The sequence below is a fragment of the Talpa occidentalis genome, unplaced genomic scaffold (genome assembly GCF_014898055.3).
Source record: "Talpa occidentalis isolate TD23 unplaced genomic scaffold, MPIMG_talOcc4v2.1 talOcc4.6, whole genome shotgun sequence".
Lineage (NCBI taxonomy): Eukaryota > Metazoa > Chordata > Mammalia > Eulipotyphla > Talpidae > Talpa > Talpa occidentalis.
The window spans coordinates 137,949,980-137,976,473 of record NW_023604972.1 but is presented as its reverse complement, the minus strand read 5'-3'; the positions used below and the strand labels follow the sequence as shown (position 1 = coordinate 137,976,473).

General features: G+C 62.9%; 1 protein-coding gene across 1 annotated transcript; it reads left to right on the top strand.

Annotated features, from left to right (window-relative positions):
- Positions 1 to 756: 756 nt before the first annotated feature.
- UBE2QL1 (ubiquitin conjugating enzyme E2 Q family like 1) lies at positions 757 to 26,186 on the top strand. Its single transcript, XM_037530265.1, has 2 exons — positions 757 to 1,521; positions 25,862 to 26,186. Exons 1-2 carry the CDS (start codon positions 757 to 759, stop codon positions 25,991 to 25,993), a joined length of 897 nt encoding a protein of 298 aa, XP_037386162.1. The 3' UTR covers positions 25,994 to 26,186.
- The last annotated feature ends 308 nt before the right edge of the window (positions 26,187 to 26,494 follow it).

Below are 26,494 nucleotides of genomic sequence, written 5' to 3'. Positions count from 1 at the left end.
CGTTTTCGGGCCGGGGGCGCCGTGAGCCGCAGCCCCGCGCCCCGCTCCCCGCGCCCCGCGCCCGGCCCGGCCCGGCCCGCGCGCCGCGGTCTCCCCCCAGCGGCCGGCGCGAGTCGCGGCGGAGCCGGGCGGGCGGGCGGCGGGGGCGGCTCGGCGCAGGCCAGCCCGCGGCTCCGCCCCGCGCCCCCCCGGCCGGCAGGGCCGCCCCTCCGCGCCGCGCCGCGCCGGGCTCAGACCGAGCGGCCGCCTCTGCGATGTCAGCAGCCGCAGCGCCGGCGACGCGAGCGCCAGCGGCCCGGGCCCCGCGGTAGCCGCCCGCGCCGCACGGCCCGGCGGGCCCCCCGCGGCCCCCTCGCTGCCCGCGGGGCGCGGCGCCGGACTCGAGGCCCGCGCGGGGCCGCCGCGCACAAAGGACCGCGGAGCCGGGCTCGGGGGCGGCGCCGCAGACCGGCCGGGGCGGCCGCCCGCGCCTCCCGCCCGCGCGCCGCGGGGCCCGAGCCGAGCCCGAGCCGAGCCGAGCCCCGCGGGCCCCGCCGTCGCCCCGCGGCCGGCCGGCGCGCGTGCCGCCCGCGCCGCTGCGCCACGGCCGCCCGCGCCGGAGGGGGCCCGCCCGGCGCGCCGCCGAGGGGTCGCCCGGCGCCGGCGCCCCGCGCCCCGCGCGCCCCCCGCGCGCCCCGCGCCCCCCGCGCGCCGGCGCTCGGGCTCCGGGGCCGGAGCCGAGGGGCGTCCCGCGCCGGGGCGGGCGCCGCGCCTAAGATGGCCACGCTGCTCCGCAAGATCGGGCTCATCCGCCTGCACAACCGCGACACCGAGGACCCCAAGCACCACCACCACCACCGCGGCGCGGGCGGCCAGCTCAGCGCGTCGCTGCGCGGCAAGGGCGGCGCCAAGAGCGGCGGCCACAAGCCCCCGCCGCCGGCCCCCGCGGGCGCGGCCGCCGCCAGCCCCGGGCCGGGCCAGCGCCCCGGCCGGCGCGCGGCGGAGCCGGCCCCGCGCGACCGGCCCCCGGCGGGCGCGGCGGGCGCGGCGGGCGCGGGGGGCCCGCGGGAGCGGGCGGCGGGCGCCAGGGCGGGGCCGGGCCCCGCGGGGCCGGCGGGGGCGGCGGGCGGCGGCCCGGTGCCCAGCGCGCGCCAGCAGCACTGCACGCAGGTGCGCAGCCGGCGCCTCATGAAGGAGCTGCAGGACATCGCGCGCCTCAGCGACCGCTTCATCTCCGTGGAGCTGGTGGACGAGAGCCTCTTCGACTGGAACGTGAAGCTGCACCAGGTGGACAAGGACTCGGTGCTGTGGCAGGACATGAAGGAGACCAACACCGAGTTCATCCTGCTCAACCTCACCTTCCCCGACAACTTCCCCTTCTCGCCGCCCTTCATGCGGGTGCTCAGCCCGCGCCTGGAGAACGGCTACGTGCTGGACGGCGGCGCCATCTGCATGGAGCTGCTCACGCCGCGCGGCTGGTCCAGCGCCTACACGGTGGAGGCCGTCATGCGCCAGTTCGCCGCCAGCCTCGTCAAGGGCCAGGTAGGGCCGCGCCGGCGGGGGCGCGCGGGGCGCGGGCGCGGGGCCGGGCAGCGCGAGGCCGAGGTCTTTCCCCCACTTTCCCAGCCCCTGGCCGCCCCGCGCCCCACCTGTCCAGAGGCCTCCCCCTCCCCAGACCCTCCTCCCCTGCGCCTCGTCCCACCTTCCTCCCCTGCGCCCGCACCAGGCGCCATCCGAACAGCTCGTCCTCCACGACCCTCCACCCCTGGCGCAGTGCCCCCTCCCCCTCCCCCAGTGTCCCCCAAGCTCCTTCCCTGCCCTTCCCCCTCCCTCCTTGCCCTGGCGCTTTCCTCGCCTCCAGCCCCCAGAATCTCGGTGACCGCAGGACGGGTGCGTCCAGCCTGGCCTGTCACTCTCCCCACACACACACACACACGTGCGCGCGCGCCACCCGTCTCCTCCCCAGAGTCCCGGGGTGCTGGCAGTGCACGGGGTGTCTGCAGAGGGCCAGCCCCCCCCCCCCGTGGAGCTGCCCCCAGCTCGCTGCCCCTTCCGAGCAGCATCTGGTGCACAGGTGACGACGTTGCTCTTGAGAAATCCCGCGCCCCAGGGTGAGGTGGGCGCGGTGCTCAGGCGCCAGGGCCAGACTGTCAGGGGAGCGCGGGCACCTGCCGCCCAGGACTGCCGCGTGCTTGTCAGGGTCTCGGGGCGCCCACCTGTGTCGGCCTCTGGCCTGCTGGTGACCCCGGGCCGCCTCCTCCCTGGGACCACAGACTTGTGACAGCAGGCGGACCCAGGGGCAAGCTGCGCTCCTGAGTCTCTCGCCAGAGCCCTGGAGAGGGGGGGTAAGTGGGTCTTCTGAGCTAGACCCCACCGGGCTCCAGGGGCGTGATGGCCCGGGCACCCCCCGAGATGCTCTTGATGTCCTTCAAGGTGGTTGCTGTTTTCTGATTCAAGATGAACATTCCTTAGCAAGCCTCATTTTCACGGGTGTCTTGTAAATCTATGAAGAAGTATTGGTTTGTGCAAAAGCCCCCAAATGACCTCAAATCGCTCTTTCGGCAGCCGGCATAGCCGAAGCTGCCGGTCCCTGTCACCTGCCCTGTCTCTTCACTGAAGGGTCTTTCCCACTCATCACAGAGTGAGCGTCCCGCCAGCCTCGCCGGAGGGGGGCCCTGACACCCCGAGCAAACAGCACCCAGCTCCGGGGCGAGGGCCCTGCGGTCCAGTCCTGGCTGCCGTTACCAAGTAACTGCCCGCAGCCGTGTGTCCGCAGGCTCGGGGTCCGCTTGTTTGTAGAGCGGGGAGCCTGGCGGATGGCACCTCTGGGGGCAGCTCGGCCCGAGGGGGTCAGCCTCCCTGTCCAGCTGCGTCCCGGATCCTGTCCTCGGCTGCTTGTCCCGAGGTTGGGGATTCCATTCATTTCATTTTCAAACTTCATTTATACATAGAACGTGGGAGAATGTTCTGCAGAGGTGTGGCCCCTAGCCTGAGCTCATCAGCGGCTGTCACCTGCCCTATTCTCCTCAGTGGAAGTGACTCTGGGGACCAGGGGAGGGGACCCTCGTTTGTCTCAGACACATGGCTCCGGCGACCTCTGACCACAGCCTGCGCTTTGAAAGGTTCAGGAAAACGAAGGGCTCAAAGGAGGAAGTTTTTTAAAAATGAGATTTGCCTGAGCAAGGTAGACACTTCCTGTGTTGGTGTTTCTGCTGCGGACGTAGGTGCCTCGGAGCCCAGGGACTGTTCTAGAAATAGGCAGGGCCTGGTGGTGCGCCCCTTTCTTTGTAAGCAAATCAAGATTCTGCGTGCGGCTTGCCAGGGAAGGGACTTCCTTGCTGAAAATATTATCAATATTGCAATTTCTTAATTTCAAGATCTTACTGAACTGAACTCTGCCTCGACTGGCACATAATGTCAGGTTATCCTTTCTCAATCCTGGTGTTTAAAACATCTGAAATGCTGTGTTTAAAATATCAGCAACTTCTTTAAATGCTGATTCAGTCTCGTCGCCTCTCCCATTTATTAACACAGGCAAAAGCCGTGATGTAGGGTCCCCATTCTATAGCAAAAAGCCACTGATGTTTGGGGTTCTGTGTGGGAAGGACTCGCCCTGTGTCTTTCCTCCCTTTCTGGGCTCCTGCCTGCAGACTGCTGGTGGCACACACTGCCCTTGCCCAGGTATGTCCGTGCCGGGAGGTAGCAGGCTCCGGGAAGGCAGGCCGGGCACCTGATCCGACGCTCGCGGAGAAGCCTCCCGGGCCAATAATTACTTTACGAGGCAAAAATCACCGCATTCCACATTCGCTGCTCCATCTGTTGACAGTTCTGTTTTAGGATTTGTTTCTCTTACGCAAAGTGAGGACAGGCTGGCTTTCCCCGTCATAACTGCTCGCCCTGACTTGCTGAGCTGAGCTGATGTTGTTTCTTTCCAGGCAGAGAAATCACAGGGAAGCTTAAGGGTCTTGTGGCAACGCTCAGCGAGGCCTGCTTGCCGTGTCGTGCACACACTGGAACAGCTGGCTTTATCTCATGGGAGGAAACGGTTCAGTCCTTTCGTGAGGCCTTCCCCACTGGTGGTCAGTCCCTTTGCTGCCCTGCAGGTTCCGCTTGGTGGAGTAAGTGGGCATAGGAAGGCCTCGGCCATTTCTCCTGTGTAGAGATGGCACAGGCGCGGCTTCCTGCTTCCCTGTTGTCAGGACGCATACTTGAGGTTGCTCTTCTGCTTCTCTGTGACTACATGAAACGTCCCTGCACTTCTTCAATGAACTGGTGAAAATGTTAAAAGTCTGTGATAACCGGAAACCAAGTCTAGTGACAGGTAGACAGAGGGTTTGTCAGATCATCAAGTGAGGTTGCACCCAGGAAGCCGTCTGGCAGATGTGACTCTGCGAGCGCTGTCCTGACAAACACCCGTGTGAATTCATTCAGCTTACGGGGTGGGGACAGTGAGCGGCACTAACATAAAAATGTGATTGTTCTTGGGGGTGGGGGAGCCTTTGTTTCTAAGTTGCCCTAACTAGGCTGAGCTAGAGGAAGGCAGTGCAGGGTTTCACATCACCCTTTCTAGAGAATGCCCCGCAGACACGCGCAGGCTGGTGCCCGCAGTTAAACTTCTCTGCGCAGCTCCTTGGTCATCAGTGGTGGTGGCAGGCCGCTGCTCTCAGACAGCAGGTCCCTGTGGTCTGCTCTGACAAGTCCGTATTGGTTTTCCTCTCTTGTCTGTGAGGTGGGGTGGGGGGCACAATGGGAGCCCCAGAAATTTTGCAGCTTGTGCATATTTATACCATAATCTATATCCTCGATCCTGCACTAAACCGAAACAGAAGACTGCCACGCCTGCTTGGGGTGGGGCAGCCAGAACTGAAAGATTTGACCAAAAACCCACTCCCAGTTGTGGGCCGCACAGGTGCCTACAGCAGGCCCAGGGCGACACTCAGGCGATCTCAGGGCCACCCTGGTGATGGTGGGGTCCTGCATGAGGAGTGTCCTGGGGTTCGCTGGCCTCCCCTCCAGGCTGGGGCTACAGAGTCACCCTGCTTGTGATGGTGTGAGCCAGAGGCGCTCGAGGCCGCAGGGACACCTTAACTCAGCTCACTTCAGTTCACCTGCCAGGTGCCCCCACTTTGATTAGTTAGACACAGTCAGGTGCAGGGACCTGAAGGCCTCTAAAGACAGTCCTAACTCCTCCCCCTGCCTCTCAGAACCAGCCATGTGCCTGGACCGCCTCAAGGCCATGAGGAAGCTGGTCTGCCCTGTGCCCAGCTTGGCCAGCTCGGCACCTCGCTGCATCACAGCAGCGGATTCATGGTTCAGGGAGCAAACTGCACCCCATGGGGTCAGGAGCTGCTGTCCTGAGGCCAGCAGTGAGCTGCCAGGCTCGGGGTCCATGCGCCTTTGGAAAAGCTGCCAGGAGTGGCCAGGTCACACCCAGGGTGGGCCAAGCCCCTGGCTGTCCCCCACAGCTGCCCACTACAGTGGCTGTAGAGAACAGACACCACACTCAGACAGCCTCAGACCTCAGGCTGGGAATTAAAAATTGCTGAGCGGTTGGGGACAGTGATGTCTGCCTAAGAGTGCTCATTTCTGGGCTTTTTCCATAAAGGAAATTGACGGTGTCCCCACTTGGTGAGTGGGGTGAAAAGTAAGGGCTGTGCAGACCAGCTCTGGGGGAAGTGACATGCTTCTCCGTCCCATGAGGGCATGCGGTCCCTGCACCGGGGGCGTCGTGAAGATTCCTGCGCAAAACACACCTGTACACACACATATGCACATACACAGAAACACATGTGCACATACAGATCAGCATTATGTGAACTGCACTGTGAATGCATGTGCGTGCAGGGCACAACCACACTCACACATAAGTGCATGTGTGTGCACACAATTGACACCACACATGTACTTGCCTGCACATGCAGATACACACTCACATATGTGCAGCCACACTTGTACACAGACATATACAAACGCATACAAGCATGCACACATGTGTGCACTCACACATGCACACATACACACGTGTGCATATACACATGCACGCACACACACACACACAGAGTTGTCTTCAGAATGGCTTCCAGAGCACTGTCTTGGGGGCCAGGTCTTCTCAGAAAAGGCAATGGAGGGGGCAGCCCTCTGGCCCCCTGCAGCAGGGGCAGCACCACTGAGGGGTGGGGCTGGACACCAGGCACTGTGGGCCTCACTGGCCAGGAGGGCGCCCGCCTGAGTCCTGGGCCTGGCGGGGCGGGTCCCGCAGGAGTGTCAAGGGTCTGTCCTGGGCAGGTAGACGGCATCTTTCTGCGTGTGCTCACCTGGCCTCTCGCATGTCTGCCCCGGCCGCCTCTCCTCTTCAGCATGATGGCTGTGTCGTCAAGACCCGTGTCCAGGGGCCTCCCCGGTGGCGCAGCAGGTTGAGTGCAGCCTGTGAAGCTGTCCGCAGCCTCTGCAGTGCGGGTTCGATCCCGGCTGGCCAGCGAGAATCCCACATGGCGCGCAGACCTCTCCTGTCTCCCCGCTGCTCCCCTCAGCAGAGTATTTCAGTCAGTCAGCCTGTTCTGTTCCCCGCTCTGTCTCTGGTGAATCCTCTCACCCTCCCATGCCTCTGGCCTATACTCCAGCTCTTGTATAAAAATAAATAAATCTAAATAAATCTTTAAAAAATAGCCCCGTGTCCAAGCACATCCCATGCTCGCCACTAGGACGGGAGTCCTGTGAGGCACAGCGCTGCCCACGACAGGCCCTGAGGGTTCCTTGGCCAGGTCAGTGTCCACCTCTCCAGAGGCCATTGCTGGTTTACACAGTGAGGAAGGGAAGCCACACCAGGTGGCCTCAGGGCCAGCTGGGGAAGGCCCAGGAAGGCCCACTGAGGCCACCCGGACAGGGGTGCCGTCAGGAGCCGGGGGTGCGTCTAGAGCCGGGGGTGCGGTCAGGAGCTGGGTGCACCTGAGCGGGCCGCAGGGCAGGTCACACGGTGACTCACAGTAGAGTGGCCCCCTGGGGGCTCTGAGTCAGCCCGGGGCTCTGTGCCGGGCGCGTGGAGGTGCGGGAGATAATTACCCGGATGACTCTGCAGCTCAGGCGTCTGCGGGCTTGACTATGCGGAGAAAAAATAGCAGCTCCCGTGCCGGGCCAGCCTGGCAGGAGGGCGCAGACAGGACTCTGCAGCCTAAAATAGCGTCCTGCCCACTAGGCGGGCGCCCACTGCCCTCCCTGGGGTGCACTCAGCCCACACCTGCGGAAGGGCGATAACTGGTCACGGGCTTGGCCCTGCGTGTCCACTTTGGAGAGCCGGAACGCACTAGAAGAGGCTGTGCTCGCGTTCCTGTGGCTTCTCTGACTCACGCTGGGGGCGGGAGAGAGCTGGTTTGTTTGTTAGTGGAAAGTGCCAGCAGGACCCAGTGGAAGGTGGCGTTAGAGCCCATCCTGCAGTCCAGCCCGCCCTCCTGGGGCACGGGGCCAGCCGGCCAGTGGCTTCTGGGTCAGCACTCAAAGCAGCCGCAGACAGAGGGTCCTGGAGTCGCGTCTGACCCTCCCAACTCCCCATCTCGTGTGTTGGTTAGGTGGGGGCTGGGGGGAGGGGCAGGAGGCACCCCCTCCGCTCCACCGCAGCTTCTCAGCCTGGTGGTAAATCCATGCCCTGGGGAATCTTTAAGTGGTCCCAGTGCCAGGCCCCTGCCCTTGGCGATCCAGACTTGTGGGCCGGAGCACGCCCGGTAGAGGCTTGGCGCAAAGCCCCGCGTGGCTAGCGGGCGGCATCCCCGTCAGGGTCCACCTGTCAGGGCCCTCGTGGCCTCGGCAGGCTCTGCTGGTGGTGGGTGTGATGGCACCCAAAGCCCTCCCTCCACCTGGATTGGACTCACCATCCTGTGTCAACCCTGGCTGAGTCCCCAGAACCCCATGTTTGTAGAGACCATCCCAGAACCGAGTCCTTCCCTGCTGGACAGCACACGAGGACGGAGGGGTGTGGGCCCTGAAACAGATCCTGCCGAGACCTTGACTCAGCCCGCTGCACCCTGCACAGGCTGGCACCCAGGACCAGCGTGGCTGCCGAGTTCACAGGGTGGCACGTCCCCCGATACCAGCCAATGGCCAGGCCCGGGGTGGGGGGTGAATAGGGCATCCGTGTGGCCAGGGGCACTGCTGTCTCTCAGGGGTGATGCAGAGCCCAGCACGTGTGGGACCCGCCGGCAGCCTCGAAGCTGTGTTTTCTTGACGTCTGGTCCCCACAGGGAACCCCCTTCCAGGCAGGGGAGCTGTGACTCCAACACTGAGGCTGGTCTATTTTCCTGAACACTGTTTTGTTGCTAATAAGTGAAAAAATCAGACATTTTCCAGAACACGCCAAAGAGGAGTTGTAAAGGCAGAGTGTCGCCGGTGACGTCCGCTGCTTCCTCCCAGCTGTCGGCAGGCCGCACCCCCCAGCTCGACGCCCCCCACCCCCATGCAGTCAGTGCCCACGTGCTTTGCTGAAGCCGCCGTGATTCGGGGCTGTAGCCAGGTCACTCTTGGCCTTCCCGTGGCGACCCTTCCCCGCTCTGTGTCATCAGGCCTGCTCTGGCCCTCCTCAGCCGGCTCCCAGGGAGGCCAGCAGGAAGCCGGCTGAGCAGGGGGTGAAACCCCAAAGTGAGAAGGTCAGCAAAGGATGCAGGTTTGAACAAGTCGGGCACAGGAGTGGAAAGGGGAGTTGTGGGGCGTGGCGGGGGCCAGGAGAGGCCCTCTGAACCCCTTTCTCCAGCAGCCTCCCTCTCGCGCTCCCTCCGCCTCGCTCCGGGTCCTCTGGTGCAGACCTCCTCGTGGGTGCCCATTCTGCCCGCCCCCAACCCCGTCTCTCCATCATCAGCCATCCTCCCTGCCACTGTCTTCCCGGTTCCTCTGCCCGAGACCTGGTCTGGTCACGCCCTTGGCTAGACCTTGCAGACTAGACCCGGCCCCCCAGCACTGCCCACCATGCTGCACCCTCCACCCACCACCACCCCGTCGGCGCCCCCGCCAAGGCAGAGGCCTGGTTTCCCCACATTTCCTTCCTGCACCTACAGGATCCCCCCTCCTGGAGAGCCCCCCGGGCCAGCCCCAGACAGTGATTGGATGATGAGGCCGCTCAACCCCGGGCCTCCAAAACCCAACAGCCACCCCAGCTCCAGCGCCCGTACCAGCTCCCCTCTGGTCGGCAGCACCTTCCTTCCTGAGCAGGGTCTCCCTCTGGCAGCTTCCTGCTGGACAGCGCCTGGCACGCTGTGCGCCCATCGGTGCGTCCACGCTCCATTGCAGTCAGAACGGGCACCACCCCCTTCCCTTTGCCCCCTCACCTGTGAGCGCCGCGGGCAGGGTGGGCCAGCTGCCGGGGGCCATGCCTTGCTGGCGGTTGGCTCCCGCCTCGCCACAGCCTGTGAGCGGAGCGCCCATGTGCAGCTCCTTAGCAGAGGGGCAGGCGGAGGCCTGCTGAGGCTGGCTCTGTGCCCACGGCCGTGGGCACTAAAGGGCAGGGCTGGGTCGCCATCGGCAGCCCTTGCCAGCGCTGCCTGTCCTGGGGGAGCTGGGGAGCCAGCTTGCAGGGGCCACCCCAGCAGGGGGCGCTGGTGTCCTGGGGGGCCCTTGGGTCCCCACACACCTTTGGGTGCCTTTGCAAATCAGGTGGCCCTGCCTGGTCTGGCTGTGACACTCAGACCCGACCCTGGGGGGGCAGACCCGTCGCCCCAATGCGTGGACCCGCGCGCCGAGCAGCCCAAGTCCACCATGAGCTGTCGCCACTGTCGTATGAAGCAAAAAATGTTTTACTTCTTCAAACTGCAGGAGAAAGATAATTATTACTGTTTTTCTTCTATACACAAAAGAGGAAGACGTTTTACAGATTCTGAAAATAACTCGGGAGGGAAATGCTTTTTGAACATAATTGTTACATTGGCAAAAACACTCGGATGGAAGAAATTACTACTTTAAAAACAGTTGCTGTAAAATAAATACTAATTCCCCATCACAATATTTGGCAAGTGTGCCCAAGATGTCTTTATTCACATTTCTGTGATGCGCGAGGATGAGGGTGGGCCGCAGCGGGGTGGGTCACGCGGAGAGCGGAACCGCCGCAGCTCGCGCGGGATCGCAGGGAACGTTTGGGGGGCTCCTGCCTGGAAGGCGCTGCTGTTTCGGGGGCTCCTGCCTGGAAGGCGCTGCTGTTTCTTCGTCGTAAAAACCAGCCGCTTCCAAGACTCAGAACATGAAGTTTCAGTTGATTCTATTTCAGTTATAAATAAGAAACAGCTCTCACATTTTGTGAGCCTGGCATGGTACGCCCCTCATTACTAAAACAATTATTTTTGCCTTACGATGCGTGAGCATTGGGGCGACTTCTTGTGTCAAAGCAGGAGCTGGTTGGCTTCCCAGGAGACCCGGGGTTGGATGTAATTGTGCAAAATAAATCGTAGCTGCTGCAAGGATTTATCTGCGCTGGGATCTTGCTCAGAACTTGACTCGCCAGCTCTGCTCTTCCAGCCAGGGGAACGGAGCGAGGCGGGGGGAAGCTGGAGCTGCAGTTGTTACGCGTTTAAATTCATTACAGCTAGTTGGCTGCAGGCCTTTAAAATGGAGCAGTTAAAAGGTCATCAAAATAATGACGTTTTAACAGATTTGGTTGTTTCTATGGAGCTTCCTCGAGTGGGGAGACACTCCCGGCCTGGAGCCCCGCTCCGGCGTGGGGTGGGCCGATGGGATAGGACTCGGGTCCTCCCGGCCGCCTCACCCAGGGTGAAAAATGCCTGAAACTAGCAGGCAGGAGCCCCCAGAGTCCCAAGACCCGCTCGCTTTTATGGGAATCTATAGGACGGTTTCTCACACTGTGAGGTCGACCTGTAACGTTGCATAAAGTAAAGGAAATTATAATCATTCACAGATAAAACTAATAACAAGACCTGAGTTTCAACTCTGCTAGCTCCAGTAAGGGTTGATTCTTTTTTCAGTCATTTTACTTCAAAGGGTTCCTGGCATCTGCCGCTCCCAGGTGAGGGAGATGGGGCTCGCCTGTCAGTGCCTCGGCAGGTAAGCCGGAGAGCGGCGAGTCCAGACCCTTCCTGCCACCTCAGAGCCCACGGGGGACAGTGGGGGGGGGCACATGCCCCTTGGCTTCTGGGGCCACCTGTCAACCGCTCCTCAGAATAACATGGTTCAGCACAAAATAAAATGCCGGGATTTCCAAGAAACCAATCATACTTAGCGCACATACTGCATTAAAAAAGCGATGAGCTAAAACGTGACATTTGAAAGCACATCTCCATGGACACGTTCAGCAGGAGCCGAGAGGCAGGTGAGGGAGCCCCACGTCGGCCTCCCAGGAACCAGACGGCTGTGCTCTTCCGCGTGGGCTCCGGCGTGACGAGCCCAGGCGCTGCCAGCTCTGTGGTTTGCCGCGACCGTCAACTCCCAGGTGCTGCTTCGTGGTCAGTTCACGGTCAAGACGTTTTTCTCGTCCCAAGGATGTGCCTCAGGGGAGTGGCCCCGTGAGAACTCAGGGAGCCCCCGCCTCTGAGCGCAGCCCTGGGGAAGACCTTTCTGCTCTGGGTGTGGCTTCAGCCAGAACCCCCGGGGGCCAGTGGGCGAGACTCGGGCCAGCCCGCGCTGCCTCCCGCCTCCTGCGCCTCCCCTGAAGATGAGGGGCCCACACCCCACTTTCAAGGAAGCCACGGACACGTGCCGCGCCTGGCGTGGGGGCGGCGGCCAGCCGCAGGCTCTCCTCCTGGAGAAGCGCGATGTTTGTTGAGTGGACAGATGGGGAAGGAGCGGCCAGAGGCCAGACGGGGCTGCCCCAGCACCCGCCGCCCAGAAGGCTCTGCCACCTCAGCCAGAGCACACAGGGCGATACCGACACGCAGTTGGCGCCGACTTTCTCACACTTGTTGGTGCTTTAACAAATATTCACCAAAATCACGGGAGCAGCTTCTTTCTGCCCGGAACTGCCACCTGCTGTGGACGCTCGTCACGGCCCTGCGCGCTGTCCAGTCTCTGGCACCATCCGGAGCCGATGTCGTAACTGCCCACGCTCACGGCGCCCTCCAAGCACAGGCCCGCGGCCGCCTCTCACCGCCCAGCCTCTCTCATTGGCTTACTTTTCTTTGTTGCTGCTGAGAAAATTGCACAAAAGAATACCATTATTTAAAGCGTTCACGCTCTCGCCCCTCGGTGCACACAGATGTCCTTGGGGGCCGCTGACTGTCCTTGAGATGCCTCCTGTCCACTCAGAAACCGCTGGGTCGCTGGCCGCCTGACCGTGGGGTGTCTTCTGAGGCAGGCTCAGGAGGTGGCCGCGCCGTGTGGGAAGGTCATGGCATGTGGGGGCACAGACCTCGGAGGGGAACTGTCCACATACCCAGACACGAGGCCCTACACGGGCCCGCGTCCTCACGGGGCCAGGACGTGCCGCGACTGTGATCCACGGGGAGGAGCCGTGACATCGATGTGTGGGCAGCTGCGGTCACGGCCACACAGCATGAGCGCGGGTTTCCTCGGTTCAGCGGAAAGACTTCCACGGGCGCCGCCGTAGGCCAGCAAGGCACGGCGCAGGGTCCCTGGGATCCGGGCAGACGGGTAAAGGAGAGTCCCGGAGCCCTCGGTGGCTTTTCAGGCTTTTATTGAGCTTTTTACACCATGTGTCGTGCGGCACCCAGGTCCACGGCAGGCAGGGGGCCTGGGGGCGGGAGGCTGGCAGGCCCCCCAGTTCCCAGCAAATCTTCGCTCTTCCTGGGCCCTGTGGTCGTCTCTCGCGGGCTCTGCTCTGCTTCTCTGCTGCTGCTTCTGCTGCCGTTGCTGTTTCCTCTCGCTCTGCTGGCGGCCCCGTGACGCCACCCTTACAAGCCCAGGCTCAGCCCAGGTGCGCCCACCTACGCGCACCCCACACCCCACTCCAGGTGCCGCCATCAGGCGAGCATGCAGGACCTCAGGGTCCATCATTCATGCTAAAGGCGGGAGGCGGAAAAGCCTGACAACTTCATTACCCTGCAGCCGCCTTTCGTGCTCCTCCATCAAGGCCTTCCTTGTGCGAGGAAGCTGGTCGGCAAAGCCCCCTCAGGGTCTCAGAAACTTCTGGGGGCTGCCCAGGATGCCGTGAGGTTGTAGGGTCCACTGGGGAGCCTGGTGCCAGCCGCGCCCTGTTGCTCGGCAGGGCCGGGCCCTGCCCTGGGGAGGAGACAGGAGCCCGCAGAGATCTCTCCGGCTCTGAGAGCCACACGGGCTCCGGGAGAGGGCGGTGTCCCGCCTCAGGGCCTGCTGCCCTTGGGTCCTGGTCTCCGGGCGCCCTCGAGCGCAGCAGCACTGAGACGTGGGGCCGGACGTCAGCGGGCATGTGGTGCGCCCCCGGCCTCGAGCGCGCCGTCTGAGAGGGCGTCACCTCCCCGCGGGGCGGCGTCCAGCCGGTCCACATCAGCGCAGCCACCCCCACTGTTGCCATGACGACGGCCCCAGGTTTGTGGTGTTCGCGCATCCAGCCGGCAGGTGAACTGCGTGTTCAATCTGCGTCCCTGTCCTCCGGGAGCTGTTTATCTAATTATGTCATCAGGCCGCTCGGCCGAGCTCAGCGGAGCTCTGCGTCAGCCTGTCCCGAGAGAAAGACGCCGGGCCCTCCACCCGCGCCGCGACCCACACCACGCGGCACCGAGGCACCTGTGGCCGCGGTCTCCCCTGCAACAGGGCAGCCCAGCCAGCCGGTTTGCAGCCGCTGCCCCCCAGCCCGTGACCCTTTGTCCCTGCCCTGGCCAGACAGGACACAGGAGCAGCGTCCACACTGTCCGCTCTTTCAGGCCTGCTGCAAGAGGGGTGATGGCCCCAGGCTGCCCGGAGCCCCCGGAGGGCTGGCGAGCGGGGCCTCGGCACCCAGGAGGAGCAACACCTGGGTTTGAGAAGGACGGGGCCGGCAGCGGGTACCAGGTGGTGAGGGGGCTGCTGGGCACCTTGGCCAGCGCCTCATCCCCCGGCCGTCGTGCAGCTGGCTTCCCGGAACTCGGTCAGGGTCCCGGCTGAGGACAGGCCCCGGCAGACAGGGCGAGCGAGGTCCCGCCGTCTGCCCACAGGTGATGCGGCGCCGGGCTGGGGCTGTAGGAAGTGGGGGCTCGGGGGGTGTCCAGGGCGCCGCCCCACAGCGTGGACCGCAGTGAGAGCTGTCAGGTGTCTGAGCCCGAGGAGCCAGGAACTAGACTGTCTGCAGGGGAGGGCCGGGCTCGAGCGGGGAAGAGCCCCTTAACTCACATGCTCTCAGGACAGGATGAGCACCCCCAGAATTCCTGGGGACCCCCGAGAGTATGTGACCATCACATCAGGCTGCCCACGAGTGTCAAGGGGAAAGGCAAGACATGGGCCAGCAGGAAATGTCTCTGACCATCTGGCTCGGGACCTCCAGAGTGACTGGGCAGAACAGGAGGGACCTGAGCCCTCCGGTCAGGCACCGCCGCGGCAGGACGCCGTCCCCGGCCACCTCGCCGGCAAACTGCCCCCCGCCAGCGGTCCCTGAGCCTTCACGTTATCCCATCTGTGTATCCGGTCTTCCCCCCCCATCCTCTCCGGCCTCCCTGTGCCCCTCCTCCCCGTTCTGCTCCCCCCTGCCTGGTTCTGGGCTGCAGGGAGGCAAGAGGGTGGGGAGCACCAGGACGGTGTAAACAGAGACCCGCGGGGGGCCTCAGGGCTCTCTGGCAGCTTGGACCTGGGTACTGAGGGGAGCCCAGCACTGCAGGGGGCTGGCTGGCCCTCGCGGGACCGCTTCAATCCAGGGAACAGGAGACGGGAGGCCCCACGCTGTCCTGCTCCCTGGCAGCCTCTCCTCATGCCTCCTCCAGCTCTGCAGCAGCTCCTGGGGTGCAGACTGGGGTGCTCTGCCTCAGCTGTTGCAGCAGGTGCTGCTCCCAGGGCCCTGTCTCCCTCCCTGGCAGGGTGCAGGGGAGCACTCGCCACAGGGGAGCACTCCCCCACGGGATAGCACAGCCACAGGGAGTAGCTCGGTGAGGCTGGGGGCACCTGGCCGGCCCGTTCCCTCCCCTCCCGCACCCGAGGTCTGGGTCCGGCTCCTTCCCCTGGGGGATGCCCCGTCGTCTCAGGCCTGGGAGCACCAGCCAGGATGAGCGACAGCTACTCTGTGTCTCTGTCTCGGCGCCCCCAGAGGAAGAGGCTTTGGGCAAAGCCGGGCATCCCCGGGAGGATGCAGTGTAGACGCCCAGGCGGGACCGAGGTGGGGCTGGTGGCCAGAAGAGCTCTCTCCAGACACCGCCGAGGGGTGGGGCTCCCGGAGGCCACACTGGGGGAGCTGCTGGGGTGGGAGTGAGGGTGCGCGGCCTTCTCCCCCCTGCTCTGTCCCCAGGGTGTCAGAGCCGGGCAGGGAGCCCCCAGCACCTTTTTTCCGCTCCACCACCAAGGCCCCCACCCTGACCACATCCTGAGTGGAGGGTTTTCCACAAACTCCACAGAGATCAGCGTCTATCACCATGCCGTGGGGTCGGGTTCGTACCATATACAACCCAAGGCTTTTTATAAAATGAAAATACGTTTAAAGTCTTTTGAATTTTCTCGCTCAAGCATTTACACTCAGATGTTTACTTTTTAATTTCAGGTGACATCCCTCACCGTCTCATAATTAAAAGGCTCTGCAGGCTTCTTTCCCTCCCACTAAATGCATTTCACCCAAAAAAAGGCAGTTAAGTGGAGACCAACGCGTGGTTTCCCTGCCGCGGGAACACGGGCTCGGGCCTTGTCCTCCAGGTGAGGTGGCCCCGCAGACCTTTCTTTGGGCAGCTGTGGGCAGAGCCTGCCCACCCGCCCGCCCCTCCCCCTCGCCGGTCCGGGCCCCCGGAGCCAGCCTCACGGCGCGTCAGCCCGAGCTCTGCGTGCCCGCGTCCTGCCGGGCGTGCCCGTGCCCGAGCCCGTGCCCCGTTTCATGGAGAGGCCGGAAAAGGCTTAGACGCTGTGACAGGGCACAAGGTTTCAACGCAGACACTGTCCTGTGTATCGCGCAAAACACTCAGTTATGTCAAGTCGTGGAAAAGTGGTTCGTGCTCGTGGGACACTGGGCCGATGTGCAAGGGTTGCTCTGTGATCCCTGCCCGCACGGGAACAGCCGTGCCCCTGCTACAGCAGCCTCCTGTGCACCCGCACCCCTGCACACACATGCCCGCTCACACTCGTGCACGTGCATGAGCACACGCATGCATACACTCGGGCTCACACATACACACAGTTCACACGTGCACACTCACAGAAGCACTTACACACTCGCACACTCATGCTTGTTCACAAGCGCATAGACATTTGCACACACTCGTGCACACACTCATACACTTCCATACACATACACACACTCAGCCGCTCCCGCTGCTGCCTTTCTCCGGTTTTTGTGCATCTGGACTCGGTCCCAGGGGCGTGTCAGCCCTCCACGCCGTCTCCCCTGCCGGCCGCTCTCGCCCCCCACCGCCCTCCCGCCCGCCTGGCGTTTCCTCGTCGGTTTTCACAAATCTTCGTGCCGGGGCAGGCCCTGCACCTGCTTTCCTGGGTACAGGCGCTCCCAGCTTCTCGTCTCCGCGGGAGCGGCGTCTGCTCGGAAGGGGTGGCGCATCCTCTCGCCCTGGCTGCTCTCGGGACCCTCACCCCGGGGCAGGGCCCAGCGTTTCTCCTACTGACCCTGTGACCTCCCCGGGCTTGGGCTCCGCACCCGAGGGTAGAACCCAGCCTCGGTCCTCCCGCGTCCTGCCCGGTTTCCTCAGCCCCGGCTGCCACCACCTTCGGTTTTTTGCGTTTTTCTCAGGCCCGGCCGCCCCCAGAATCTGTCCCGTCAGCTGCTCCCTGCAGGCTCATCCTCCTTGGGGCGGAGCCGCCGTCTGTGGGGGCCCCGCTTTGCTCTGCCCTGCCAGCCGTCTTAGCCTCTGGCGGCCTGTTCGTGTCCCAGGGGCAGGCGCAGTCCCCAGGGAGTTCTGCGTCCTCAGCTGTCACCCTGAAGTCTCCCGGCACAGACGCCCACGCCGCCTGTCGTGGCCACCACCTCCACCCAGACGGCAGCAGGGATGAGGTCGGGCGCCCGCTGCCCCACCCTCCCGCACCCATGGCGCCCCGTCAGAACCAGCCATGTGGCCGCAGCCCCCGAGGGCCGGGAGGTGGGGGAAGCACGGGACTCTTGGGGGCTCCCGGCTCAGCGACCCCGTCCGGTGCCTCAGAGCGGCCGAGTCCTGAGCGCCTCCCGTTCGCACGTCAAATCCACCTTACCTTGACCTTACCTCAAAAGCGTGGTCTTTAAAAAACTTAATCCTTTCGGATTTTCTCTGTGGGTGATTCTGTCATCCACAAGCAATGAGGTCGGCACAACATCGCATCCCAGTGGCCCAGAAAACCTGAGCGCCCTGAGAGGCCGCCAGAGCCACGCGACGATGCTTCTGCCGCTCCAAACACGGAGGCTGGAGAAGCTTGACTTGGGGGTAGACTTGAGTCTTGATGCAACCCTGAGTAAACACCCCGCAAGAGAGCCAGAGAGCGCGTTCGTGCCGCTGTCCTGAGGCCACCACAAGCGTCTCTGCGAAGCGCGGCTGAAGGGCTTCGCTCGCGGGACAGGGCAGGACACGCTTCTACCACCGGGCGCCGGACGCGTCCCCAGCACCGACCCCGACCTCGCATGTGACGGGGGTTCTCGGGGCACAACAGCCCTGCTCTACTTGGGAATTCCAGCCTGGGGAGCCCGGCTCCCTTCTTCAGGCTCCTCCCGGGAGGGACCGACGAGACTTCCGCCCCGTGTCTTGTGGGTGGGGTGGCCTGTCCCCAGGTGCCCTTCCCGGTGCCTCCCGGCTGCTCACGCAGGTGGTTGGTGTAGCGGCAGGAAGGGCCAGAGCAGGTTCTCTGTGACCCGAGCAGACGGGGAAGGAGGAGAGAGTCCTGGTGCCTTTTCAGGCTTTTATTGGGATTGAGCAGGCACGCGGCAGGCAGGGGTGCTGGGGGCCCCGAGGCTGGCAGGCTCCCAGCCCCCAGCAAGTCTTCACTGTCTGGGCTCCCCGGCCTTCTCTCAGCTTCTCTCTCCTTCTCTCATGTTCTCTCGGCTTCTCTCGTGGTTCTGCTCTCCTGGCGTCCCCGTGACACCGCCCTTATAATCCCAGTCTCTCAGCCCAGGTGCACCCACTATGCACGCCCACACTCCCCTCCAGGTGCCGCCATCAGGCATGATTCAGGACCGCAGGGTCCATCATCCATCCTCATGGCGGGAGGGCAGAGAAGCCTGATATCATTTACTTACCCTACACTGGGGGACAGGCCCAGTGAGGTGGGCGCCTGCCCCAGGTGGCCGCTCGGGACTGCTGCAGCCTCGGCCTCAGGGCGCTGCCATCTATGGGGAACGTGCAGATGTGGGGTGTATGAGTGTAAGGTGAGTGGAGATGGTCAGGCTGTTTTGCCGCTGGCCTCTGTGGCCGTCACCTGCGGCCTGGGCTGTGCGAATGCAGGAGGCTCTGGGGAGCTGGGCTAGGGCTCGAGGCCTAATGGTGGACACCTGGGTGTGGGGTGGGCGTGCCTGGGCCTGGAGGCTGAGGCTACAAGGGCAGCATCAAAAGGCAGGACGGCTGCTAGAGGGCGAGCTGCTGCATAGAGTCAGGGCCACGACATAACACTAGAGAGTAAAGATTCGCTGGGGCCGGGAGGCAGGCTCACCCCATGGCCCTTGGCGCAGAAAGAGCATCAAAGCCTCAGAAAGCCACTGAGGACTCTGGACTCTCCTCTGCCCGTCTGCCCGGATCTGGTGCACCTGCCCCGGCCTGCTGGCGCTGGAACGAGGCATTGTCTCCGCCTCTGATTCCACGGGTGCCTGAACTGTGGGGCTCTGCCCAGACCACCCCACGAGGGTTACTCTCCAGCCACCTGGTGCATTGCCCACGTACAGTGCTGCAGTGCTGTGCCCGCCGGGTGGGGGGAGCGGGGACACAATGACTTTTCTTGGGACCTGGCGGGCCCTTCAGGCAGCCAGCAGTGGGTTTGCTCATTCTGCTGGGCTGTCTTGGGCTCCCCGGACACGTGCCTGAGGCCCCTCAGGGACGGGCGTGCAGCTGTAGGCATGGCCGGTGAGGACGTGTGGCTCCGTGGGGCGCGGTGAGAAGTGATTTTGCTCAGACCAGTTTGTGCGCTGAGCTCACAGACGTGAGAGTAGGCGGCCATGGCAGTGAAATAAATCACCGCCGCTGGCCTGCGCTCGTGTGCAAAGGGCCCCCACGCTCGGTTCTGTGCATGAAAGATCCAAAATCAATGTCACCTCCATTCACTGCAGCCTTGCGACTGACGGGCAGGCGGTCTCCTTCCCGGAAACCCTAAGCCGAGAGTTCTTGGCCGTTTTTGAGACATGAAGTTGAAAAATGAGGTATTTGTGTATCGGATGTTTATGCAAATTGCTCCTTGTGTTGGTGCATTTTGATATTCTCTTGAGAACACGTGGTGCTCAGATTTAAATCGGTTTTATCAGGCTTAACATCAAGTTCATCACCGAGGAAAAAGCCCCGTCAGCTGAACGGCTGTTTGCGTCTTACGGGCCAACGCCGACCTGGACTTGTTCCTCTGACGGGGGTCCCGGTGGGGGCGCCGGGTGCTGCCTGGGCCAGGTCTGCGCGGCGCCACATGGCTGTGTATGACTGCGCTGGCCACCCCGGTGCCTGCCCCAGCGCACCAAAGAAAACTGAGGTCACGGCCCCCCATCCTGTGGCCCCGATGTTGAGCTCACATCGCTGATCAGCCGTCAGTCAGCATCAGATCTTGGCGAGAGCCCCGAATCTGGCTGTTGGTGGCGCGGGCGGTGGCTGCCGGCGGTGTGGGGTGGGAAGGGCATTCCCATGCCCGCTGCGGCTCAGCTCCGCCCCACTCCCGCATCACCGCGTGGCCGCGCCGCCACCCTCCAGCCTCAGTTTCCAATCCTGTCTCACGGGAGCGAAGTCGCGCTGCGGCCACACTGCGGCGTGTGCATGGGGACGGCGTGGGGACGGCCGAGGGTGGGATCCAGCTGCAGCCACCCCTGCACAGCGCGTGGAGGGCAGAAGTGGCCCGGGCAGTGGAGGTCGCCTCCCTGGTAACGCCCCCCCCCAGGGCTGCCTGGGCCAGCAGCAAGGCTTCCATGGGAGGGGGGTGCTCAGGGTGCCCGGGACCTGTGGCTGCTGCTGTCAGCTGTCCCGGGGTTAGGATGGAGGATGCGACCCAGGTCTATAGCTGCTGAAGAGCTGGCTCGAGTCCACGCCCCGTCCCGGGGGGAGTCTGAGAAACGATGAAGTGAATCAGCGACGGCTCTGATCGGGTGTGTGGTGGGAGGCGCGGGCGGACAAGGAGAGGATCTGAGTCTGGCATAAATAAAGTGACCTTTTCTGTTTTTCCAAAAAGGACTGGCACGCTTGGGTGCGTGGCTGAACCGCCTAGTTAGTGTTCAAACAGGACGCTGCTGCTCAATTCAAAACTGCAGCGACATTGTCAAGCCCCGACAGCCTGGCATCCCTGGTGCGAGCCCCCGGCGCACATTACAGGCCCCGGGCGGCGGCGGCCTCTGGGGCAGTGGCGGCCTCTGGGGCAGCGAAGGGGTAAGAGAAGGGTCTGGAGCGGCCGCTGTGCGCTCGGGGCCCGGCTCCGCCACCGTCTGCCCCGAGCCTCGGCGTTCTCGGAGGTCAGGCCCCACGGCCCCCGGTTACTGGACCTGCAGACCCTCAGAGCGCGGCTCACGGCAGCTTTATTACCCTGCGCTCAGGGCTGTGTTGTTTGAAATTCCCAGATTGCCACAAAAATCACCAAATGAATGTTTTTCTCTTCTAATTATAAATCTTACTTAATCAAAAGGGAAGAGCGTGCAGCCATCCTAACACAAATCAGGGAGCTGCAGTCAGAGCCTCCCCGAAGTGATGACCTAAAAGTAATAATAGCCGCCCCGTTGCTTCCAGAAAAGCGCTTTTACATTTTTATTAGGTCACCAAAATCAGGACCTCAGTTTTCTCAACTCTCCAGTCAGAAACTAGAAATTTCAGTTTAGAACCAAGTTCCTGCCTTGATGACAATCCTAAGACTACTTTTGGGGGACAGAACGCAGCGTTTTCTGGAAAGCTCCCCTCCCTCCGCCTTCTCCACAGTGATATCTCGTTTACCCACAGCTTTGCCCTGCGCGTCCTCACAACAGAAAGAGCATGCTGGGTTTTGTTTCCTCTGGAAGCCCCCGAAAGCATGGAGAGATGGGGGGCTGGTGCAGCGCCCCCCAAAATGGCTTGAGCCCGTGCTCCTGTCTCCTACCCAGAGCGCCCCGGGGGCCGAGCGCGTTCACCTGGAAGCCAGTGTAGAAACCAGCGTCCTGGCTGGGGCGTGGGGTGGATGAGGGGGGTTGTTCGCGCTTTCCAGAACCCACTCCTGTGCTGGGAAGGTGCAGGAGCTCACACACCACCTGCCTGTGTGCCCCCCACGACTCCGCCGCCAGCGAGCCCCGGGCCACTCCAGTCGGGCAGGCGGGCGCCAGCGCGGGGCAGCGCAGAGCATGCAGGGCCTGTGGGCTGGGTGATGCGCCACCTGCTCGCACAGAGACGAGTGTCTGGGAGCCGCAGGGGGCTGGAGACGCCCACGTTTCTGTTCTTTCCGGCAGCAGGAGGGGAGGGAGCGCAGCCTGTGTGGGGGCTGCCGCACCCACCACGCCCCCCACGCTCCCTGGCGGCAGGTGCCAGGGCTGTGGGCACGTTCTGGGCGGATCCGGGGCCGGTTCTAGTCGCTGTCGTGTCACACATGGGAGCAGTGTTCCCGCCAGGGGGTGTCCCGTACAACAGTGGCAGGACAGTTGCGGGGTCAGAGCTGCTGGGGTGGCTTCGCCTTAGTGGGTAGCATGTGACTCATTATGGCAGGCCCCCCCCGAAACAGAAGCTGGGGACCCTGCCAAGCACATTGCAGTTCTCCTGGGTACAAATGCCTCATAAGCTCACCCTGAATGGCCTCCAGCGGCACAGCCCCGGGTGTACCAGCGTCCTGGCCCTGGGCCTGGCAGCTCTCAGAGGGCTCCACCGTCTGTCCATCCTGTCTGTCTGTCTGTCCACTTGCTGGCGAGCTCCCTTGGAAGGTAAGCAGGCTGCAGTGCCCGAGACCAATGCATGAGTCCCCTGCACGCTGGACGCTCTGTTGCAGTTTTGCCAGCCCCAGGGCAGGAGCGGAGCCGGCACAGACACCCCCCAGAGGCAGTGACCTCCCCCCCAAGGCCAGGGACTGAGAGAGCCACCTCCACCCACCGCACGGGGGCCTCACCCAGGAGCCTTGGCCCTGCTGGTTCAGCTCAAGGCCTGTGAGCTGACCATCCCACACCCCCAGGACCCCCAGAGCTTCTGCCTCAAATGGAGTCAGCCCCCGCTCTCTTCCCATTCCGATGCCTCTCCGGCCCAGCCTTACCAGTCCCCCCAAAATTAAAACAATACCATACAACCAGTTATCCCACCTTGGAGTATTTACCCCAAAATAGAAATGCACTGAAGAGATACACGCACCCCGTCTTCACTAGAGCACTATTTACAATAACCAAGAACTGGATCCAACTTCAGCACCCACCAGCTGAGGAATGGATTAAGGAGATGTGAGGTGCAGACACGGTGGAATACTGTTCAGCCACAAAAAAGACAGTGCTCCCTCCCCATTTGCAGCAACATGGGTGGCCCTGGAGGGAATCCTGCTCTGTGAAATGAGCCTAATGGAGAAAAACAAACACCGCGTGATTTCCCTCATGTGTGGTGCAGCGGCAGGAAGGGCCCAGGGCAGGATCCCTGTGACCCGAGCATGGGGGACGGAGGAGAGAGGCCTGGAGCCCTCGGTGGCTTTTTAGGCTTTTATTGGGATTGACCAGGCATGCGGCAGGCAGGGGTGCTGGGGGTCGGGGGGCTGGCAGGCGTCCCAGGCCCCAGCGAGTCTTCACTCTGTCTGGGCTCTCCGGCCTTCTCTCGCCTTCTCTCAGCTTCTCTCGTGGTTCTCCTGGCGTCCCCGTGACGCCGCCCTTGTAAGCCCAGTCTCTCAGCCCAGGTGCACCCACTTACGCACGCCCACACCCCCCTCCAGGGGCCGCCATCAGACATGATTCAGGACCGCAGGGTCCATCATCCGTCCTCATGGCGGGAGGGCAGGAAAGCCTGATGCTTTTTATTTACCCTCCATATGGCACAGAGAAAAAACACGAGTGGATGAACTAAATAAAACAAAAATAACTTTGGGACTCTGAAGCCGATTCCTGGTTTCTGGGAAGACGGAGGGAAGGGAGGGTAATTGGGACAAAAGGGACATGGTGTGATAAAAATAGATTGGACGATTTCGTGATGAACTTGGGCAGCAGCTACACATTGATTCTCCGTGACCGACACCTGGAACTTACATAGTGAATTCGTGCCTTGCTGATTCATTTTTGCAGAAGGGGGATGAGTTTGCTCCTCGGGTGCCCACCCAGAGGCTGCAGGTGGAGATGTCTGGCGGGATGTCAGCAGCGACGAGGCTGGCGCGAGAATTCCCGCATCCCCACCTTCGGGGGGCCCTGAGGGACTGCGCCCCATCTGGGGGGTCCCTGCTGCCCATGTGACTGGGAGGTCCAGGTTCTGCTGAAGGAGAGCACCTCCAGCCACCCCTCCGCCCTGGCTCCAGGCGGCCCTGGCAGCAACCCAGGGCACAGCCACAGCCTTGCCACCCCCCCAACGCCACCCCACGGCTTCCGGCAGGCCCGGCCACACAGCTGGCGGGGGGGCTTCAAAATGCTGAAGGAAATCCTGGGGAGCAAATGAATGCAGCCGAGGAGATTTTTGGCACGGGAATCTTCACCTATACTTTCCGGAAAAATTCGGATGTGAAATGTTATGATTCAGGAACAAATTGCCCAAAATACTTTTGAGAAGAGCCTGTTTTCGCTGTAAAAGCACAGCAATAGCCACGACCCCGTGCAGCTAACGTCCTTGATCCCCTTGTAGGCCCCGCCTCGATCTGAACGCTTTGGGGGTCACCCTCAGGACCAGGGAACTCTCACCATCAGTGTGTATGGAACTTTTTCAAGTGTCCCCAGGCCCCAAACTTAGAAAATGATACCGAATAGAAATGTGCTGCTTTTGGGTAGAGGGGCGGGGGGCTCCCCATGTTTTTTACTTTCCCAGAGGAGCAGCGCTCGCGGCGTGTGGGATTTCACTCTGCCCACGGAGGGGCCCCCTTCCCGCCTTTCACTCTGTGCCAGGCCGGGGCCAGGACCGGCCAGGTCTGTCCTCAGCTTTGCCTTCCTGCTTTGCAGCGGGGAGTAGACCCCGAGCCTCGTGGTGGGGCGGCGGGAAGAGCCTCCTGCCGCGCGCGGCTGCTGCTGGGGCGTGAGGGTAGGGGAAGCAGATGGACCCATGTTGGCCATGAACTTCTGGTTAAAACCTGACCGAGAACTTGGAAAGCTGAGCGTCCCGTGCCCAGAGCGGGCAGGAAGCAGGGAGGGCCTGAGCCTCCTGCCTGTTGGGACACCCTGGCTGCCTGGAGTGACCCCACCAGGGCGGCACGCGGTCCTCCAGAGTCTCCCTGGTGGGGTCCCGGCCGCCTACACCGCGCCGGGCTTGCTTGGTCTCGCGCCCCTAGCGGCGGCCGCCTGTCATGTCCTGGCCAGGTCGCCTGCCGCGTGTGTCTGTGGGCGAGCCACACCACAGCAGCTCCTCAGCAAACTTGGGGTGAACTCGGGTCCCCTGCGGACGATTGGCCGAGGGCAGCCGCCAGCCGCCTTGTGGGGCATTGGCCGCTGCCGGGGGTTTCACTTTTGATAAAGCCCAGCCTGGCGTGAGCGGGCCAGCAGCACGTTTGCAGGGATGGCCTAACCCTTGGGGGCGTCTTTTGGATCTCTCGTGCTCTAGAACCTTCCGTGCCCACCCTAAGATGAGTCAGACTCTCCTGTCCAGTGTGCACCTGGTCACTGCAAGGGATGCAGCCTCTCCCAAGGCCCCTGCCCCTCGGGCTGTGCACCGGCCGCCCCGCGCCCCTGGCCTTCCTCCTCCACAGCTGTGGGTGAGCTGGTCGCATGACCACAGGAGATGTCCTTGCGGCTCCTTTGCCTGAATTCAAAAAGTCAGCTCTAGGGGCCTCCCTGGTGGTGCAGGGGCTAAAGTCTCAGCACTATCAAGCTGTCCGCAGCCTCTGCAGCCTGAGTTCCATCCTTGGCCAGGGAGGTACCCACAGGGCGCAGCAGACCTCTCCTGTCTCCCCGCTGCTCCCCTCAGCAGTGTGTTTCAGTCAGTCTGCCTGTTCTGCTCCCCGCTCTGTCTCTGGTGAATCCTCTCACCCCCGAGCCTCTGGCCTGCACCCCAGCTCCTCTGTGCATAAATAAATTTTAAAAATCCTTTTAAAAAGCCAACTTTAAAATGCCAGTACACACAGATACGCGTCTGCACACACGTCGTCTTGTCATCAGAGGGGAGCTGACAGTCCCGTCTCGGGTGCCCGTGGCGGCCTCAGCGTGGGCGCCCACAGCGGGACATGTCGGCCCGAGGCCCAGCCCTGTCCTCGCCGCGCTGCAGCGCCCTTCGTCCCTGTTATTTCATCAACAAAGTACAATGGGAGAAAAGCTACCCTTGCAGCCTCCTTGGTGGAGAGCAGGCGGTGAGGAGGGTATTTGCCTGAAGGCCTGGGTGCAGCTCCTTCCCTGCAGCCAGCCCTGCCAGCCGCCCCGGGGAGCGTGGTCTCCGGCATCCTGCGAGGAGCAAGCGCAGGGGACCCGGTGTCTGCCCTGCCCCCCTCCCTCGTCCACCGGCTCCTCCGCCCGCCTGGGAGCAAGCCGGTCATCATGTCTCTCCAGGCCAGGGCATCCCGTGGACTCGACATGGGGTGCCCCAAGCTCAGGCCGCTGAGGAGGGTGGGGACCAGGCTTCCTCCTGGGGTTCTAACTTGGATTTTCCCTCTTGCTTTCACGTAGGGGCGGATCTGCAGAAAAGCCGGCAAGTCAAAAAAGTCCTTCAGTCGCAAGGAAGCCGAAGCGACCTTCAAGAGCCTGGTGAAGACCCACGAGAAGTACGGCTGGGTGACCCCGCCCGTGTCCGACGGCTGATGTCCCCGCGCGAGCCTCCCCAGGGGCCGCTCGCCCACACGCGCCACCCCTCCTCCTCCACGCTCAGCACCCCCGTCCTTGTCCACGCAGCCGGAACTGAATCCCGAACGCCAAGGAGAGGCTTAAGTTATTTATGAACAGACGTACTCACGGCGAGCTCCAGGGAGCGGGCGTTCGGGATCAGGTTGCCATCATAAACCATCGTCTCAGAGTCACTTTAGGACAATGTCGCGACGGTGACCCCGCCCGCCCGCCCCCCCTGCTGCTCCCCGACAGCTGCCCCCACGGGCGGCCCCCGCGCTGCGCGACCAGCCTCCTGCCGCCGCCACGGCGCGGGGCTCCACCGCCGGCCCTGTCTGCGTGCCGTCTGCTCCCCCGGCAGGTCCGTGTCACCTGAGCCGTGTATTCCGTGGTCCCGCGTGACGACCTTTTGACCTCACTTGTGCTAGGACCTTGGCTCTCAAAACAGAAATGCGATGTCGCCGGGTTCGGGATTCCCCA

What these genes read in the sequence shown, in the direction of transcription:
- UBE2QL1 (XM_037530265.1), top strand. Translation starts at nt 757, where the DNA reads ATGGCCACGCTGCTCCGCAAGATCGGGCTCATCCGCCTGCACAACCGC. An exon ending in CCAGCCTCGTCAAGGGCCAG is followed by an intron (nt 1,522 to 25,861) that starts GTAGGGCCGCGC and finishes GCTTTCACGTAG; the next exon opens with GGGCGGATCTGCAGAAAAGC.